This window comes from Pteronotus mesoamericanus, unplaced genomic scaffold (assembly GCF_021234165.1).
Source record: "Pteronotus mesoamericanus isolate MK-2021 breed Mesoamerican mustached bat unplaced genomic scaffold, CSHL_Meso_final scaffold_54, whole genome shotgun sequence".
NCBI lineage: Eukaryota > Metazoa > Chordata > Mammalia > Chiroptera > Mormoopidae > Pteronotus > Pteronotus mesoamericanus.
Window position 1 is genome coordinate 74,181,021 of NW_026555321.1, and position 20,642 is coordinate 74,201,662.

At 35.4% G+C, this 20,642-nt stretch overlaps 1 protein-coding gene across 1 annotated transcript in view; it reads right to left on the minus strand.

Moving 5' to 3' along the window:
* The window catches only part of PRKDC (protein kinase, DNA-activated, catalytic subunit), a 223,763-nt gene that overhangs the window by 115,947 nt on the left and 87,174 nt on the right, over positions 1 to 20,642 (minus strand). Inside the window, exons 31-39 of the mRNA XM_054595436.1 lie at positions 18,638 to 18,889; positions 15,318 to 15,541; positions 14,386 to 14,594; positions 13,842 to 13,974; positions 13,240 to 13,398; positions 12,244 to 12,447; positions 3,988 to 4,173; positions 3,489 to 3,593; positions 2,225 to 2,392 (exon numbers count right to left, since the gene is read on the minus strand). Of these exons, the coding sequence (XP_054451411.1) occupies positions 2,225 to 2,392; positions 3,489 to 3,593; positions 3,988 to 4,173; positions 12,244 to 12,447; positions 13,240 to 13,398; positions 13,842 to 13,974; positions 14,386 to 14,594; positions 15,318 to 15,541; positions 18,638 to 18,889 (1,640 nt within the window). The remainder of the gene's footprint in view (positions 1 to 2,224; positions 2,393 to 3,488; positions 3,594 to 3,987; positions 4,174 to 12,243; positions 12,448 to 13,239; positions 13,399 to 13,841; positions 13,975 to 14,385; positions 14,595 to 15,317; positions 15,542 to 18,637; positions 18,890 to 20,642) is intronic.

Genomic DNA, 20,642 nt, shown 5'->3' on the forward strand with positions numbered 1-20,642 from the left:
TAGACTGCTCATATAGCATTTTCATTTTTACTCTCCCAATTTCCATCTCAATGCCTGTTTGTTCTATTTTCTAGGAGATACACTCAGTTTTATCTTCTGTACAGGAGAGAAATCAGGCAATTACCACCTTAATCAGGCCACAAGACCTGAGGTCACAAACAATGGGACAGTGACACTATTTGTCTCCCATGTGGTATTGCTGCCAAAGAGATTAGCTTGAATCTCATGACCAAGCTTTAAGCCTCACTCCATTTTAAAGGAAATACAGATGATTAGGGACAATTTAAAGAACACTCCAAGGAAACAATTAGACAAATACAGGAGAACATCCAACAGTAGTACTCTGGTTTCTTCCAAAAATTCAATGTCATGAAAAAAAAATAGTTTTAGAGTAAAAGATAGGAGAGACATCACAATTCAGTGCAATCATTAACTAGATCCTGGTTTGAAAAACCAGTTAAACATGGGGGTATCCAAAGAAATGTGAATGTGGACTATATAACACATGATATTTGAAAAGTGTTTGTTTGCTTAGGTATGATAACAGCATTGCGGCTTATTTGTAGGACATGCATACTGAAGTATTTAGGGATGAAATATGATGTATGAAACCAACTTGCAAACATTTCAGTCAAAACACACACACATACACACACACCAAAACAAAGCAAATGTAACAGAATGTTAAGTGTTCAATATAGGAGATGGTAATAGGAATGCTTGTTTTACTCTTTCGTTTTTTCTATATGTTTGGAAAAAAATTATATAAAAAGAATGGGGAAGAAAAAATCTGTATTGTTGGCCAGGATTTGTACACTGGTCTTTCCGTGTGACTGAGTCCCACAAAGAAGAGTCCCAGGAAACAGAGAAAGTCAGGAGGAAGCTGTAAGTCTTTATAACTAGTGTTGGAAGTCATGCAACATTACTTCCTCTGCATTCTTTTTACTGACTCTTTAAGGCCAACCCATCCTCAACAGGAGGAAAATCAGACTTTGTCTTTCAATGGAAAAGCCACACTATAAGAAAAACATGTGGAAGGGGATATACTGGTAACAGCCATCTTTGGAAAACACTGTATAATCTGCTACACCTATGTTTATGTCTATCCTAGTATTAGTAAAGTGTGTTTTAATCATTTTTTTCCTTCTTTGTTTTACTATAAGCTCTTTGAAAGCAAAGATAATGTCTTTATTATTCTTAAGTATTCAGATAGTGGCCCAGGACTTAGTTCATCATGAGTATCATAGATCACTACTCACCCTGCAATGGTCATTGTCTTAGTTTTTCTTGACCCTTGAGTTTTAGTTGAGTATACAGTTGCTCTAATAACAACATTCATAACCTTGCTTACAGATTTATATGGCAAATTGGATAACAGCAGAATTGATATGTGCACGTTCAGACTAAAGCAGTGTTCTCTCCTACACTTCTCTACCTCTTGTTGGATAGCAGGTAACAAGATAGGAGTTGTTGGAGCAGCTGTTCTGGACACAATAGAAGCTATAGAAGAACCACAGAGAATAAGGTAAAAGGAGACAAGGTCCTTGTTGACTGAGAAGCTACCCTAAGTAGTCAAGCTAGAATTGTACAGAAGAGAGAAATAATCTATCACTGTTTAAACCACTGGTATTTCAGGGACCTTCAGCTGTATATGAAGTAATATGTGTAACAATCACTGAATGTTTCTCAAATAACCAGTTCTCAAATTTTAGAAAATGAAACATACTGGTAATAATCTATTTCTTGGCTCTTTTTGGTACTGTTCTTTAACACTTATCCATTATACATAAAATAATTCACAATATCTTTATGCATAAAACATTTCACAATTTAAAATTAGAGAGAAAAGTGAGTTCCAAAGGATTTAGATATGCATCTGCTTCCAGTGTTACCAGCTTTCAAAATGAATTACCGTGATTTCTTTTTTAAAGATTTTATTTATTTATTTTTAGAGACAGGGGAAGGAAGGGAGAAAAAGAGGGAGAGGAACATCAATATGAGAAACACTGCTTGTCTGCCTCTCATATGCGCCCTCACCACGAAATGAACTGGTGGTGACTCTTCGCTTTACAGAATGATGCCCAACCAACTAAGCCATACCAGTCAGGGCTGAATTCTTAAAGTTGTAACACTCACCTTACTCTGAACGTTTCACTTAATTCTCTTCATCACAGAATGGGACAGAAAAAAAATTAATTTTACTTGTTGCTACTAAAAAAACTACCTTTGTCATGCAGTCCACATAATTATTGTACTGCAGAGTTCCTGGGTGAAATTCTTTTGACTTCATAGGAAAATTAGAGACAATGAGATTTTCAAGAACACGCTTAAGGTCCTCAAGACTGCCTCCAGTTAGATTGGTGAAGAATGGGAGCAGAATTATAGCTTGGCCCTGTGGGGAGCAATGCAGATATGTGAAATTGTACCAATCGTGGCTTACAGATCCTATGAAATAAATAAAATTACTGCTTCTAAAGACTTTGCAAATAAAACTCTATGTAGAGTCAATGAAACACTTTAGAATACCTTCTAGATTACAGTAAGAAAACCTGAACGCAATGCGTATCATGGCTTCAACTCTAGAGAGAAGTGAGCCAACTCAGGACTATACACATGTAAATAAAAAGGACACTGTATAGTTCCGCATGCTATTTCTCCTAAAAATATAGACTCTAGCAGATATATATCTATAGATAGACAGATAGATAGATAGATAAAGAACATCTTGAATAACTTATGGGGTAATTTACAAATGTTCTTTGCAGAACTAACTCAGAACTTCACATCAAGTCTCAAGGAAACTAGGTGTTATTTTCTATCTCCCTCACATGGCATCTAAGTTCCTAGACTACCTCCTACTGACCAATGAGAAACTTCATTAATCACAGACAGCAGAACATTCTAAAGAAAATCTTCATGATCCTGTAAAAGGACGGTTTTCATTAGGCTGCATTTTATTAGAGTGTAAAGTCTAATTATTAAAGAACTTTAAAAATGAAAATACTATGTTCTTCACCCTAAAAATTACCAAGATATTTTATATTGCTTATGAATAGGAAAAAATGATTAATAGTTTAAAGTCTATCATTCATTAATTAATACAACTCTCAAAAAAGCCAATTTAAATCATCTACATACAAAGACAAATGTGAATTCTTCTACGTATGGTAATCTCATTGTGGTTTTACTTATATTTCTGGAAAGACATGCTAAATAAAGTATGTGTAGATTAGATAACATGATGCCAGGGGTTTCCTTCATTGTGATAGGTAAGGGTGCCTGTAGAGCTGGAACAAACAAGCCCACAGACAGGTGAGTTATTGAGGTTGGGCAGTAAGTACGTGGAGGTTTATTGTGCTAGCCTCTCTGCTTTTGAATATTTGAATTTTTTTATTATAAAAAAGCAAATATCACAACTAAGCAAAAATATAAAATGAAAAAAATAATTAAGAATGTAATCTGAAAAAAAAAAACTTTTTAAGACTTACCTTTAAATGTAGACCCAACTTTGAATCAGCAAGTATACTAGTATATGCTGTAAAGACTTCAGGGAATGCACTATGATTTGTATTAAAAGATACAGATGAATCAATCTAAAGGAGGGGAAATAAAAATATGATGCATTGCTATGTCATGTCTTTAATTTCCTTTAACACAGTTTTCAAATTTTTAAATTTCAGAAATGACCTATAAATTTGTTCCTGGACTTCAACAATATTTCACCAATTCTTTTTCAAAAATACTTTAAAATTATATAATAAGGCAATGCATGTAAAGGTACACTAAAAAGATTAAAGTATTGTATAAGAAATGATAATGAGCATAAATAATAATGAAGTAAAATAATAGAAAAAGTATAAAATGTAAGATAATCACCAACTGCCCAGTGAAAAGATTTTTATCAAACTTCCATCAAATTTTTAAAGATACAAGTTACAGAGTCCAAAACAACAGACACAATTGTATTTTTAATGTTTCTCAAATTACCTGCAAAATTTTTGCCAGCAAAGTCAGCACTGCCACTTTACTTTCAGGAGCAGAATCACTGGCCCACCACAAGTCACACTTCTTCCAGTTTTGCAGAATTACAGTCACAAGTTTCAGTCCTTGATGTTTCTGACTGGCCCGATCCCTGAAGCTCTGATCTAACATACCATTCAAAACAGTGCTCACCTGAAACAATTATGTGGTGATTGAAGAAAAATTCTTAACATCAGGACCAACATATAGAACAAAATTCACTTTCATTTCAAAGCTATACTTGAAAAATAAACATGTTAATTTTATAATAGCTGTTATCTTCATAACTCCTCCAATTTGAGAATAGCACTTGAACATGTAAATTTTCTCATAAAAGTATAATGTGTCTCATTCATGAAATGATGCTCATACTGCTATTTCTTGTGTTCTTAGTTTGCAGTATTCTCGATGGGAGGAGAAATTAGCTTTCTTCAGTCACCGTCACGACTTTATGTACATACACATTCATACACCTGCACACCGGCTGGCATACACACATTTCCTGTCCCACCAACTTTGCAATAGTGCTTTCTATTTGGTTAGACAAATACTCAATATTCCTATAATTATGATAATGTAATCATTTTTCACAGATGATCCAAGCCATACACTAACAATGCTTTTCCTTTCTTTGCTCTTTTCAATGTGCCTACCATTGTTCATCATCAAATTCTCTCAAAGTAATTAAATCTCCTCAAAACACCTAAAAATCTAGAAGTCTATCAGCTCCCTCTCTGTGGTGACAGCTTTCACTCTGGAATGTTGTGACTGCTGCCCTCAGGTTTCACTTCAATACCCTCTGGGAGACGCATCACTTTTCTGTGTTCAGGCCATCTTTCCAGATCCAACATCATCCTCTCTCTTGGCTGACTGCCTTATTTTAGTGAAGTACTTCCTCTAAGAGCTTCCTGGTGAGAAATGCACAGAAAATACATTCCTTTGGCACCTCTGAAACACTTATTCAACTTTCACACATAATTGATAATCCAGCCAGATTTAGGGCTCCATGTTGGGACTCTTCTCTCCTTAATTGTGAAGAATATTTGACAGCATCCACTTTGCTACTGCAAAGACAAAAGCAACCCAATTTCTTGATCAGGTTTTTTCCTACAGAAACTTTTCAGGATCTTTTCTAATGGTGAAACCTCAGGTTTTGAATTTTTGAGAAATGTGGAGGTGTTTTCATACACTGTGCTGGACACTCAGTGGCTCTCTTCCACCTGGAAACACAAGGCCTTCATTTCTGGGAAATTCTCTTCAGTTGTGTTAAGTCACAGAGGTTTATCTTCCCTCTGGGGTAGAGGCTCTGGTACTACACGTTGTAAATTGATCCAAGTTTCCTCATCTTTCTCTCCTGTCTTATTTTGTCTTTTTCCTATATTCGTAAGAGTTCATGAATTTATCTTTCAAACTCATTTCATTTTTAATTTCTGATGCCTATGCTAAATTCTCTTTTGTCCTCTGATATTTTTCAGTAACAAGTCTTGTTTCATGGATACACTCTCCTCTTATCTTTATCAGGTTTTTTTTCTTTTTACATTTCCATCTCACTGAATAGTCTCTGCTTCAAGTGTCTTGTTCCCTGCCTGCCCTTTTAGACTCCCTTTCCTCAGGTGTCTGGCATTCCTTTGCTTTTGGTACGCACTGAGAAACTGTCTAGAGCACTGTGCAGTGGGCAGGGCTCCCTGGTCATGGTCGTCGCTGTAAATTGATATAGCTGAGAGGTGATGACAGGACCTTTATTTTCTCTTAGGCTTGTTAAAATATTCTGAAATCCTACCTGACAGTATATTTCTAGAAGACCATATTCTGGAAGTCAAATTGGGGGGAAGGGCCTAAGCCCTAAAGATCAGAATCTAAGCAGGCTTTCATTTAACTTCCCTGTATTCAAGAAAGTAACCTTACACCACAGAAATAAAAAGGATCATGAGACTACTATAAACAATTATACACCAACAAATTGGATAATTTAGGAGAAACGTATAAATACCTAGAAACGAACAACAAGAGTGAACAAGGGAAAAACAGATAATCTGAATAGACCAATTACTACTAAGGAGAGGAGTCAGTAATCAAAAATTTCCCAATAAACAAAAGTCCAGGAAATGATGGTTTCTCTGGTGAATTCTACCAAACATTTAAAGAAAAGTAAATGCCAATCATTATCAAACTAGTCCAAAAAAATAAAAGAGGGAACATATCAAAACTCACTTTACAAAGCCAGAATTTCCCTGATACCAAAAGCAGAGAAGAAAATACCAAATATACCAGACAAGACACAAAAAATACAAGAAAATTACAGAAAATATCACTGATGAAAATAGATGCAAAAATCCTCAAGAAAACATCAGTGAACCAAATTCAGCAATATATTAAAAAGACCATACACCATGATCAAGTGGGATTTATTCCTGGGAGGCAAGGTTGGTACAATATCCACAAATTAATGTACGTGACACACCACATAAACGAAATGAAGGATAAAAAACCACGATCATAGCAATAGATGCAGAAAAAGCATTTGACAAAATTCAGTATCTACTTATGATTAAAAAGTCTCAAGTGTGAAGAGAGGGAACATATCTCAACATAATAAAAACCACGTATGACAAACCCACACTACCATCATATTCAATGGTGAAAAGCTGAAAGTGTTTCCTCTACAACTGTAAACAAGACAAGGATACCCACTCTCACCACTTTTATACTGGAAGCAATTGGTCCAGAAAAATAAAAGGCATCCAGATCAGAAATGAAGAAGTAAAACTATCTCTATTAGCAGTTGACATTATATAGAAAATTTTAAAGACTCCACTAAACCTACTAAAATTAATCAACAAATTCAGAAAAGTTGGATACAAAATCAATATTCAAAAATCTATACTCCAATGGCCAACTATCAAAAAAAAAAGAAATTAAGAAAGCAATCCCATTTAAAATTGCATCAAAAAGAATAAAATAGTCAGGAATAAACTTAACCATAAAGGTGAAAGATTAAAAAATACTGATAGAAAACTAAAAAATACTGATAAAAAAATGTTAAAGACATCAATAAAGACATTCCATGCTGATGGAATAGAAGAGTTAATATTAAAATGTCATCCTGCACTTTTCCAAGGAAGAGATACAGAGGGCCCAGAGGCATTTGAAAGGATGCTCAGCATCACTAGCCATCAGAGAAATGCAGATCAAAACCACCATGAGGTACCACCTCACACCGGTCAGAATGGCCATCATAAACAGATCCACAAACAACAGGTGCTGGCGAGGCTGTGGAGAAAAGGGAACCCTAGTCCACTGTTGGTGGGAATGCAGACTGGTGCAGCCATTGTGGAAAGCAGTGTGGAATTTCCTCAAAAAGCTGAAAATGGAACTGCCTTTTGATCCAGTGATTCCCCTGCTGGAACTCTACCCTAAGAACACTAAAACGCCAATACAAAAGAACCTATGCACCCCAATGTTCATAGCAGCACGATTTATAATAGCCAAGTGTTGGAAGCAACCTAAATGCCCATTAGTAGATGATTGGATCAAAAAATTATGGTACATATACACAATGGAATACTACGCAGCAGAAAGAAAAAAAGAACTGCTAAACTTCGCGACAGCATGGATGGAACTGGAGAGCATTATGCTAAGCGAAATAAGCCAGGGGGCGAAAGACAAATACCATATGATGTCACCTATAAGCGGAACCTAACCAACAATACAAAGATGCAAGGAAAATATGACCAGCAACACTTAAAGGAAAAGAAATCAACAGAGACAAGAGGGAAGGGGGGGGCGGGCAGGGAAAGGGAAGGGAAGGGGAAAGTCAAGGAACATATAGCAAGGACTCATGGACAAAACCAAAGGGGAAGAGCTGAGGGAGGGAAGGAGGGAAGGGGCAAGGGAAAGTGGTGGTGGGGAGGCAGAGACAAATGTATTTAAAAAATTAATTAATTAATTAATTAAAAAGAAAATAAAATGTCATCCTGCCCAAAGAAATCTGCAGATTCAAAATTCCAATGGCATTTTTCACAGAAATAGAAAATATAATCCTAAAATTTGGAGAGAACTACAAGAGACACCAAATAGCCAAAGTAATCTTGAGAAAGAAGACCAATTCTGTCGGCATCATACTTCCTAATTTTTTACTATATTACAATGTCAAAGTAATCAAAGTAATAATGGTATTGGCATAAGAACAGACACATAAATCAATGGAAATGAATAAAGAATCCCAATAAACCTACACAAAAAAATGGACAAAGGCATAAAGGATATACAAGGGTGAAAGGACAGTCTCTTCAATAAAAGGAGCTGGGAAAACTGGGACAGCCACATGCAAAAGAATAAAATTCAACCCTTATCTTGCACTATACACAACATCAACTCAAAATGTTTATTAAAGACCTGGACGTAAGGCCTGAAGTTATGAAACTCCTAGGAAAAGCTTAGGGAGTAGGACCCCTGACATTAGCCTTGGCAATGAGTTTTTGGATTTCACACCAAAAGCAATGGCAACAAAAACAAAAGTAAACAAGTAGGACTACACTGAACTAAAAAAGCTACATAGCAAAAAAAATCATCAACAAAATAAAAAGGTAAGTTATAGAATAGGAGACAACATTTGCAAATCATATCTGATAAAGGGTTAATATCCAAAATTAAAAATAACTCATACAGCTTAATAGCAAAAAACCAAACAATCCAATTTAAAACTGGTCAGAGGAACTGAACAGCCATTTTTCTAAAGAAGACATACAGATAACCAACAGGTACATGAAAAGGTGCTGAGCATCACTAATTATCAGGGATATGCATATTAAATCACAATTACCACAACACACTTGTTAAAATGGGTATTATCAAAAGGACAAGAAATAAGAAATATCTGTGAGAATGTGAATAAAAGTGAATTCTGTGTACTGCTGGTGGAAATGTAAATTGGTACGACTACTGTGGAATAGCGTGGTGGCTCCTCAAAAAATTAAAAATACAATGATCATACAACAGTTCCACTTCTGAGTATACATTTGAAAAAACAAGATCACAACCTAGAAAGGATGGTAACTGCAGCATTATTTACAATAGCCAAGACATGGAAACAACAGAAATATCCATCAACAGATAAATGGATAAAAAGGATATGGTATGTACAAAGAACAAAGTATTATTCTGCCAGTAAAAAAAGGGAAACGCTATCAATTGCCATACATGAATGGACCATGAACACATTATACTAAATGAAAGAAGCTAGACAAAGATAAATACTATATGATATAACATATGTAGAGTCTAATAAAAACTAGTCATAGATATTGAGAACAGACTGCTGTTTGCTAGAGACACAGGGTAGGATAACTGAAAAGGGTGAAGGTGGTCACAAGGTACACACTTCCTGTTATAAGTTCTGGGGATGTAATATACAACATGGTGACAATATAAAAAAGTTAACAATATTTTGCAGCATATTTAAAAGGTGGTAAAAAAGTAAATCTTAAAATTTCTCATCACAAGAAAAAAAATGTAATGATGTTAAGTGATAGATGTTAACTAAATTTATTGTGGTGATCATCTCACAATATATACATATATCAAATCAGCATGTTGTATACTGGAAACTAATACAGTGTTATTTGTCAATTGTATCTCAGTAAAACTGGAAAAAAGAATAGTCATTAATGAGATTGGTTACAAAATAAATAAATAAAATCAGTAGCTTTCTGATATATTACATCTTATAAAGAAAGTATTAAAAGAAAATATTCTGTTTACATTTATACCTAAATAGAGTATCTAGAACAGTCTTCACAAGAAATGTGTAGGAAATAATTAAAATAATATTCTCCATAAGAGTATGACAGAAGATATGAGAACATGTATAAGATTTGAATGGAAAGATATAATATAAAAAAGTAGGCTTAATTTTTTAAAGAGGTCAATTCCATTTAAATTTACTTCAGACATAGTATATTATCGATCAGAATCCCTAAATGTTGTGGGGAGGATGTTGAGGAACTTAAAATGATTCTAAATTTCACTTTGAAGAATAAGCATGCAACTATACCTGGAAGAATTCTGATGAACAAAAAATACAAAGAAGAAACATTGCCTTTCTAGATGTTAACATGTATTTTAAAATTGCTGAAATTAAAACAATGCAGTACTGGCTGAGAAATTGCTAGTTAAGTAACAAGTTAAAAATATTCAACCTCAGACCCAAATATGTATAGTAGCATTTGAGATTGGAATCTTCAATCAGTGAGGAAAATATGCATTGAAGAATAAATGTTGTCTAACATGTAACCATTTGGGGAAAAAATGTCATTTATACAGTGCTCTGTGTATTATTTATATTTGTTAAAAAAAAACAACTATAAAAGTAGCAAAAGAAAGTATGGGCAGATTTAAAAGACAGTACAGGGATGGAGAATGCCCTTGTCCAAAAGACACAAATAATAAAAAAGAAGATGAGTTTAACCAGAAAAAATAAAATACTTCTATATAGAAGGAACATTCTGAATGAGACTGGAAAGACAAATGGCCAGTAGGAAAAAGTACTTTCAACATACAGACAGACAAGGTCTACCATACTTAATGTTCAAAAATCTCTTACAAATAATACGAATGTAAACAGAAAAATGGAAAAAATAGAGCATACACCAGAAACACTTTGGTTGTTTAAACAAATTAGTGAGAGACCAAGAGTTGGAGAACTGACATTAAACTTAAAAGATGAACATACATAACAGAATTCTCACTAGTAAAATAATAAAATGTTGGTGTTATGGTACAAAGTATTCCAAACTTTACTACATTGCTTAAAGAGATACTTGTATTATGTACTACATTTGATTCTAAATCTTTACTAAAGGTCTTTCTTTAAAAAAAAAAAAAAAAAAAAATGTATCCTTACACTCAACTATGCCTAGGGTCCTCTAGTCCCTCTGTCAAGAGAATATCCAGTGTCCTTAGGTTGAGAAAGGTCAGTCCCCCGACCGTAGGACATGACTAACCTTCAAGCAGTTTTCCTCTTTTCAGTTTGTCCTTCACTCCCTGCTCTCTCTGTTCTCCAGGAGCCCAGGGTCTCCTTCGCCTGGCCCCTGTCTGAGTTCCTCAGCACCACAGGCTGCCCATCTTCGCACTTTCTTGGACTCTGAAGTCTGTTAATGACAACTTATGCTTTGCCTTCCAGCTTCCAAAGTGCTGTCACTCTTGTCTTTTTTCTTTTCCCCTGTGTTCTTTAACATTGTACTTAAAAAAGAAAAACTCAGTTTCTGTCATTTTAGAGGTATTTGAGGTGGAGATAAATGCATATAATTTTTATCCATCATCTTCACCACAAGTCTGGATAGTTTAAATGCTCAAATTGTTATATTTTCTGAGTGTCGTGAGTTTACTAAAATTTTAATTCTAACTTTAAAAAATACAAATTCTGTTCTGGCTGGTGTGGCTCAGTGGATTGAGTGCTGGCTTGCGAATCAAAAGGTAGCTGGTTTGATTCCCAGTCAGGGCACATGCCTGGGTTGTAGTTCAGGTCCCTACGAGGTGGTGTTTGAGAGGCAACCACACACTGATGTTTCTCTCCCTCTCGATCTTCCTCCCTTCCCCTCTCTAAAAATAAATAAATAATATCTAAAAAAAATTACAAATTCCTAGTGCAACCTATCACAAAATATTCCCCTCTAATGGACAGCAAGCAGTGTATAGGAAACTATACACTCTTAAAATTGTCATTCTAACAGTTAACAGTTTCTTATTGTCTACAGACCAGATTAAATTTCAAAATTTTGTAGGTTTGGCAAACTAGAGTCAACTGTATATTAAATACTGATCTCCAAAAGTCTGATGTGAGGTGGCAAAGTGCGATATGGCAGGAACTTGCAGGAAACGATACCAGAATGTAGAGGACCAGCTAAGGACTGGAGGAGAAACAAAGGCAGGCTTGGGCCTCAGGTTTATGAGCTCCACTGCCAAATCTGTACAGAAGTCATTATCCTGTAGAGCTGTGCCTTATAAAATTAGGCCTAGAGATTGTGTGAGAGAGATTAGAAAAAATGTTTCTTCATCCATTGTTGACTATTCATAAAGGCTGTGTTCTGTTTTCTTCAATTTTGTTTTTAAGCATTGCCAAGAGCTTTAAACCCTGCAGGAAGAAATCTTGCTTTGTTTTTAATAATATATTTCAGGAATATAAGCCTTATGTAAGAAAATACACTTAAAGTAAAATTTCATTACCATTTTGGGATTCTCCACAGATGATTTCATAAGCTCCAATACAGCAAGATCTAGATTCTTCAACAATTCAGTGTTGACTGTTTGTGAGAACAGGCTATAAAAATACTCTCCGTGGCAGAAGCTGACAATGTTTCTCTGTGACCCTCCTGAGGATGCCATGGACAACACTGCTGTGTCCAGGAGAAGATGCACCAGGGACTCACACTGAGAAGAAAAAAAGAGAAGTGTGATGATGGGATTACTTATCTTAAGTATTAGAGAAAGATTCCTCGGACAGCTATTAAAGTGGAAAATCACACGAGAGCCTGATATTTAAAGGCCTGAGTTCAAGTTTGAACTGTATAAATTTCAATGAGTCTCCATTTTCTAGGTTTTAATTTGGGAAAGGTATCATCCCTGACTCTTGTTTCTCCCAAATTTCCAGACATCTTATTGTTGCTTTGAGAGGACAGCCTAGTAAAGGTGAATATTATTTGACAATTTAAGCATGTTATTTGTTTACATTAAGTGGACAAAGAAGCAAAGAGGTCTGCTGCTGGAGAAAAGATGGGTCCAATGGAGTGAACATTCAGTACTGATTGGCAGGTCTCAGCCACGGTAGCAGAGACTGGTAAGGCCAGCTCGGCACCATTTCTTGTGGGGCCTCTGAAATTATCCTTCAGGGGCTCTCCCAAATCAGCCATCTGGAGAATCACCAGGGTCAGGGGGAAAAGAGGTTACTGTGCCAACATAGTTCAGCTTTATATTCACAAAATGTTCTCTGCCTAAAGTCCTTTTGGAAACAAAGAAAGAAACTGCTTTCTTTCTTTCATTCATTCATTCATTCATTCACTTATTAAAAAAAAACCTTTCAGAAAGTCAGCTCAAGTAAATTAATTAAAGTACTTGTGCAGCTAAGAACTTACCCAACTGAATTCCTGTTTTTAAAGACAGAATGCATGTGAGTAACATTATTTACTTTATTAGGAAAGAATAGCATGTAGTGGTTTTTCCTACCAGTCCTCCAAAAGCAAAGGCCAACTCCAGAAGCCCATTGGCCAATCGCTTACAACGTGGGTCGAGTGAAGGAAGGCACTGCTGCTCATGTCCAGGGGCAATGCTTTTATAAACCAGGGAGAGGAGTTTTGTGCCAATAGAATGGTGCTGATCTACAGACTAAAATAAAATCAATATTGAAATATTCAGCAATAAAATATTTTCCAGAAAACCACAGTTTCACATCTTTCATTAATTAAACATTCCATTATAGCTAACACTGACAACTGCCTTCCAATTGTCAGGAAAATTTCACTCAACTTTGCTGTATAGGCTATATCTTTTTCATTGATGTCGCCTAGCCACAAAGGCACAGTAGCAGTTAAGTTCTTCAGAAGGCTACTGGAAATATTCAAATAGCCTTTATTTTATTTTCAATGTATATGTATACATTTTTGTATTTACTTTCATGTTTATATTTCTGGTAACACCTACATGTCTGAATCAAGTATTTCTATAATTCCCATTTCAGCATGCATAAAGGATGTTTTAAAAAGAATATAAATAAATAGACTAATTAGCTTAACGAAGCTAAGAAAAATGTAAAAACAAAATGTGGTTACCTGAGATGGTAATATAACATGCAAAAAACCAGCTTTATGAAGTTGTTTACAAGCTGACACGATAGACGATAACTTGGCCCTATCCACAGAAGCATCGGGGCCGTACAGGTCAATGGCACAGAGCTCCTCAATGCTGGCCATGTGAGAAAAGCAAAAGGGAAACCAGATGAGTGCTCATCTCAGTCAATGATCAGGGCACACTGAAAAATGTGTGTATTGTTATAAATGTATTTACTACCTCTCCAGCACTCAAATGCATTACACAGCCCTGGAAAACAATCAAAGGTAACACAATACAAGGGGCCTGTGAAAATCAACATGGGGCTAGGCCACAGGCAAGGCTTGTGTGCTCTAAGGGGCAGGGGAGATATTTGCTAAGTGGATGGTTTTCAAACTGACGAGATCCTCTGCACCAAACACTCTATTGATGAAATCCTTTACTTGAAGAAATGGAATTAGAGCAGATATGCACACAGCTGCCAGAGCACACTGCAACCTTAAATTCCAGCACGGCACTGACCCTGAGCATGCTCTGAATGCCCACCTCTGTGCTGTTATTTTTTCCTTGAGGTGCATCTCTAGGATGTCTTCATATGGGGACTTCTTCAGTGCTTTCATCAGGTTCACACAAATATCGGGAAGATGATCCATAATGTGGACATCACTGATATTGAAACCTATGCTTGAGGGCTCACATAAGGTTTTCACCAAAAGCTTCATAAGGTTTGTGTTACATAAATACTTCTCAAGAAGCTGTAAAAGATAAATTTGAGTAAAAACACATCCATCAGTCAGGATTTAGCTTTTCACAACAGCGTAAAGTCCATGAGGTGGGGAATTTTGCCTGGCTAGGGCAAGGGTTGGTAAACTTTCTCTGTAAAGTAGCAGATAGTAAATGTGTTTGGCTTTATAGACCATAGTCTCTGCTGCAATGACTTAACTAACTGCCGTTATAGTGTGAAAGCCGCCATGAACAATATATGAACACGTGAACTTGTACGTGTTCCAATAAAACTTTTTTTATAAGAGCAGGCAGCAGGTGGGATTTGGCCTAGGGACCATGGGTTTCTAGCCCCTGGTTTAGGTCAATGCTGTAGTGGAAGTACAGTAGGTGTTTAGTATACAGTATACAGTAGGTGTTTAGTATAAGCTAGATTAATTGACTGGAGTTTGTTTATATAGTAAGCCTGACAGATACATTTATAAATACTTTGCTAATGCATGTTTTCCAAGGCAGATGTTTGATCACAGTATAAAATGCAATATCCAATAAAAATTTGGAAAAATTATTTGTATTTTATTTACACAAGGAGCATCTGAAGTACATGCAAAATTTTTTTATTTTCAAGAACAGCTAACTCCTGCAGCAATGGATAGTTCTAATAAAGGCAAAGCCACTTCTAATAAGTACTTTATTATATTTTTCCAGTGCCATGTACTGTCCTCAAATTAACAGAGCAGCAGGAGGGATCCTACCTTCCAGCCTTCTGGGTGGATGCTGAGCAGCGTTGTTGTAAATTCCATAATCCGAACAACAATTGTGCATTTGCTGTAATTATACCTCTCTTCTTCTTGTGGGCTGGGTCTGCTACCTGCTGCCCCAGTGCCAAAGCACTTTTCAGCTGCCATAGTGTCGTGCAGAGCTAGGCTTTCTAAAAAGAAACCTACTGCTTCCCAAAGTGAAGACTGTGTTTCAGTACCTAGAAAAAATTGCATTAAAATATCAGCCTTTACTCCCTTCTCCAATGAGGTTGATGTAAAATTCCTCCTTTAAATATAGGCATGATATCATCAAAATTCAATATTAAAAGAATAAATTCAATAAAAGCTGAATAAAATGGCACTTATTTCTTCTCGCTTCAGAATTTCAGAATTAGTACCACCCAAATAGAATTCAACTTTAAACTCATAGAGTAACAACACATCTATGGAAGATCAGGTCTTGATTCTCAAACATTACTTGTGGGATGTAAATTAACATGATCTTTTTGAAGGGGAATTTGGCAAATTATACCAAAAGTTTTTTTTTTTAATGTATATGCCAATTTCTATCAAATGTTAAAAAGCTCATATACTTTAATCCAGCACTGAAATTTTATCCTAGTGAAATAATGGCAGAATTGTGAAGATCTGTTTGTAAGGATGTTCATGTTAGCACTGTTCTTAATAATGAAAAAAGAGAAACAACCTAAATGTCCTTCAAAGGACAAAAGAAAAACCAATTATGGCAGTTATCTTCAAACAGGTGTATTATGGAATCAATTTCAAATCAACTCCCAAATGAACTTTTTAATAAAACTCATCTATCTGAAAATATGATTGTGTTGGGTGCTCCCTTCCCTTCTCTACCCCTTTCATGACTGCCTTTCTGTTTAACAAAAGAAACACAGATACATTTTTTTCCTCTCCTCAATCTTACTGTAATTTATTATCTCAGGGTAGAAAGACCTTTAGAGCCCCAAAGTGACAATTTAAAATAGTGAAATGTGTTGAAAGAGTAAATATAATATCTGAGTAAGAATTCCTTTTGTAAGTCTGATGGTTTCCAATTCTTTGTCTTCATAAATTTTTAAAAATTAATCAAACTGTCAAATTATTAAAAATAATTTTGATGAAAGGTCACTATGTATTGAGAGAACTGACAGAAAATACATTAAGAATTACATTCTCAAATACCAAATATTCTTTACTACAACAGTCCATGAACTGTATGACATCTCCAACTATAGATATGTTAAATATGTTATAGATATGTTAAATATGGAAAAATTGTGCATTTTAGAATTATTCAAATATGGCAGATGTTTATGTGAACATCTTTAGTACTAAAATCTAAATAAAACAAAAACAGAATTCTAAACATATAATTTTACTTTATATATAAAAATTATAAAAACGTTTATTTTATTATATTTATGTTGTGGTGGTGGTGATGAATGTAATGTGCCCTAATAACAAATGTAACATTAACTGAACACAGAACAAACCTTTAAGCAAAGAGACCCTTTGTCCCAAAGATATAGGTAGGGCTATGTGTAAAAACATAAGCATAAAAGCAAAATACTTTAGAATAAAAAAATATTAAGGGGTATGAAATAGTAATAATAATTCAGGGACTTTGCAAAATTTCCAGTAAAGACACTGTATTTTAAAGCTGAGTATGTTGACTATAAAACTACTATGGTATTTAGGGTCCATTGAGTACATTTTTTTTCCACATAATGTTAACAGTTTTATATTAAAATGTCAATGTTTACAACACGTCAGAAAGATATAAGGAAAATAAAATTTTTTGGTCAACTTTAATGTTTGAAAGAAACATACTGCTTTTAATGTCTCTCTCCCCTCACAGAGTAAATGAATAAAACAGTTTTAAGACTACCTAATGGTAATAGGTTCACATACTTGTACGTAATGGTAATACATTCAGCAATATGTTGTCATTTAAATTAGAACAAGCTATATATATTAACATAAAAAGATGTCTTACATGTTTCTTTTTATAAAGCAAATTACAGTAAAGCATGTTAACCATCCCATTAACTACAAAAATACAAATTAAAAAAATATATAATATGTATATAAAAAGTTTAGAAAAGTAAACACTAAACTGTTATAGTGCTTATCACTAGGAAGTGCGATTAAGGAAGAAGTTTTGCATATTTTCTATGATATTTTCCTTGTTTAAATTTTCAAAATGAGGATATACAAAATCTCTTAAAACAATACATTTAAGGTACTATTGACAACTGAACAGATACTATTGTTGTTTTTAAAGTTTCACAACTTTCTGATCTATTGTTCTGAGAATCGCATGCTAAGGAGTCATACTTTCTCAGGGTAGTGTAAAATTTATTTTCCTGAACCTCAGCATGTGTGCATACACACACATTATACACTCCCCACTATGCCTGGCTCTACCATCTTCAAACTAGAGGTAAAATAGCCTGGTTCCTTTTCCCCAAATTCCTATAATATGGACTTCACCTTTGACAAAACAAAAGAGAGAATGGTAGTTCCTTTAGTCAGCCACCACCACCACTAGAGTAGATTCTCCACCTATGTTAAAAATCACTTAAATAACAGAGTATGTTCTGAATGGCTAGGCTGAGATTCAGCCTGTAAGACAGAGGATTTAAGTGAAATCTCAGAGACTAATATATGCCCGCTCAGAGAACCATGAAGCAGAGAGCACATCTCTCAGCCAACAGGCAGCTCCAAATGCTCTGTGCTCAGAGGCTTGTACCTGCCAAAAGCCACCTCCAGCCCTCACAGATCCCATTTAAGTCACTAGGAGGATGGAGCTCACCTATCTTCTTCCCAGCAGGGGCTAAATACACAAAACATTCCACATTACATTGTGCTTCTCTACAATCAACAATGTTATTACCATACAACAATAAAAATGCGAAGGAATTAAAAAAAACTAGGAAAAGACACACTATACAGAAACACGGAATAAGATCATAAGGCCTTAGATCAGGAAGAACTCTTTTAATGTACTACCTGCAAACAAAAACCTCAAAGGTTACTTTTATAAAAGGGTCAAGAACGTACGGAGAGGGAAAAAGGACAGGTTTTTGCAGCCTCAGTTGTGTCATCTACACTCACACCTCACTGTGAGAGTAAATAAGAATGCAGATAAACACTCTGTGCAGTACTAAGTATATGACATGTTATCTCTGTTGTTATGATCTTGTGATAGCAGCAAACTAATCAAAAATCCCACTGACCATTTCCCTAGAGTGACTCCAGGCAGAAACGAACAACAGTAACTCAGGGTGAGTTTTACCTACCCAGGACCTCGGATGTTTCCAAGGTTTTCTCTGCAATGAATGTGTTGTAGCATTCCAGTGCCGCCAGGAGCATGTCCATCCACTGCAGGGCAGCTCTCAGACTGAACTGCCCTTGCAAATGGGAGAGGGTTGGCTGAGCAAGGATGCCTGACAGCTGGTCACAACCTCCTCCTCCCCCCTCGAATGTGTTAATGAGAAAGGAAGCATCTTTCTTGATAGCTTCTTTGAGCCATAAAGAAGGGGATTTGTTGCCTTAAAAAAAGAAACAAGATTAAACACATATTTATAAATAACTTTCACATAAGCAAATTATTTCATATAACCACTGTGCCTATTTGAAATAGCATCCCCCAGAATAATGATAAGTCTTTCAAGTTAAAAAATGTAATCAGACCACAAGAAGACTGGCGCTATACAATATTTCAAATAATTTCTCATAAAAGTCCCATATAAACTATCTACCAGAGCAGTATAATTTTAAAATGATACAGGATAATCTTTGTTTTAAACTACAGTACTCACAACTTCTTTGACTATAATTACTACCAACAACTATTTCCACAAAACTGATTCTCTCCATTTTCCTTAAATATTATAAAAATAGTTGGACGCTATTTGAATAGCTATAAACTTTATGACCTTTCCTTTGCCTTTTTTCTTAAATATTATTATTCCTTTTTTAATGGAATTATTTAAGAAATAAACACACAAAAAACCCCCACTGTGACCCTTAAGTCCCTCTCCTGGCTGTGACACCTCTCAGCAGTGGGAACCTGGCTTCTCCTGTGTCCTAGTTCACTTATTTGTACATGAGAGCCACAGTGGTATCTACCTCTGAGGTTGTTACAAAAATTAAATGAACGAAAGTAGTTAATGTTTTAAAAAGTGCTTAGAATAGCATCTATCATAGTTAGTTGTTGTGTTTGTTAAATAAGAGTCAAATGACCTGCTTGTTAAAACTTATTTTTAAGTATTAATTATTTTCTGAATCAGAGAAAAAAGTAAAATTTATTTTGTATTTTCTCATATGAATGGGTGTGAAAGGTCAAATTATTTTGAGCTAATGAAGTTAGTGAAGAATCCAAAACAGTGATGTAATATTGATGTATTAAGAAAAAAATAGTTTTTCTATCATGTCAAATATATCCATCAGAAGTTGTAGAACAAAAACATTAATATCATGTTGGCAGGTTGTCTTTTAGGAAAAACGTATTAAAAATAAAGCTTTAATATTAAGTGAAAAATATTTAAATTCTACAACAGATGCTAGCTAGGAGAGATATAAAGTATAGAAATGAACGACACAAAAAGATTTAAAAGAAGAAGACAAGGACATGAATAAGAAGAGAGACAAGCCTGAGGAAAAAAGCACACTTGGAGAGCTTGGAAACTTCCCAGCTCTCCACTTTTTTTTACTATCCTCCTCATGATTGCGATGGTCGGTCACTCTGTTCTGTGCACAACATGTTCCCATTCACTGAGTCTCAGCATTCAGAAGCCCCTGACACACGTCATACGAACATATATACGCACACTTGTTATGACACTCCACTCATCTGGGTGCTGATGGGCCCAGCATCCCCACTCACAGTTCAGGACCTCAGGGCATAGAACCTCTGATCTAAAAAGATGCCTAATGCTGTCCCTTAAAAACCACTGGAGGAAAAGAGAGAGAAGAGAGAGGCAGGTGCACCATGGAGGACACAGAAAAGGTAAGTCAAGGAATGCTCATTAATTTTATAAAAAGTATATGTTGGTAGCAGGCCAAGGTTCAGTACTTAGCACCCTTAGTTTAACCAAATCAATTCTTGAGAGGTAGAGCTCATTTACTTCACTGAAAATATATGAGTTCCCTATGAGGAGCAACTGAAAAGGACAATAACAGAAATGTCTGGGATTAGCCCCAACTGGTGTGGCTCAGAAGACTGAGTGCTGGCCTGCGAGCCAAAGGATCACTGGTTCGATTCCCACCAGAGAACATGCCTGGTTTGCAGGCCAGGTTCCC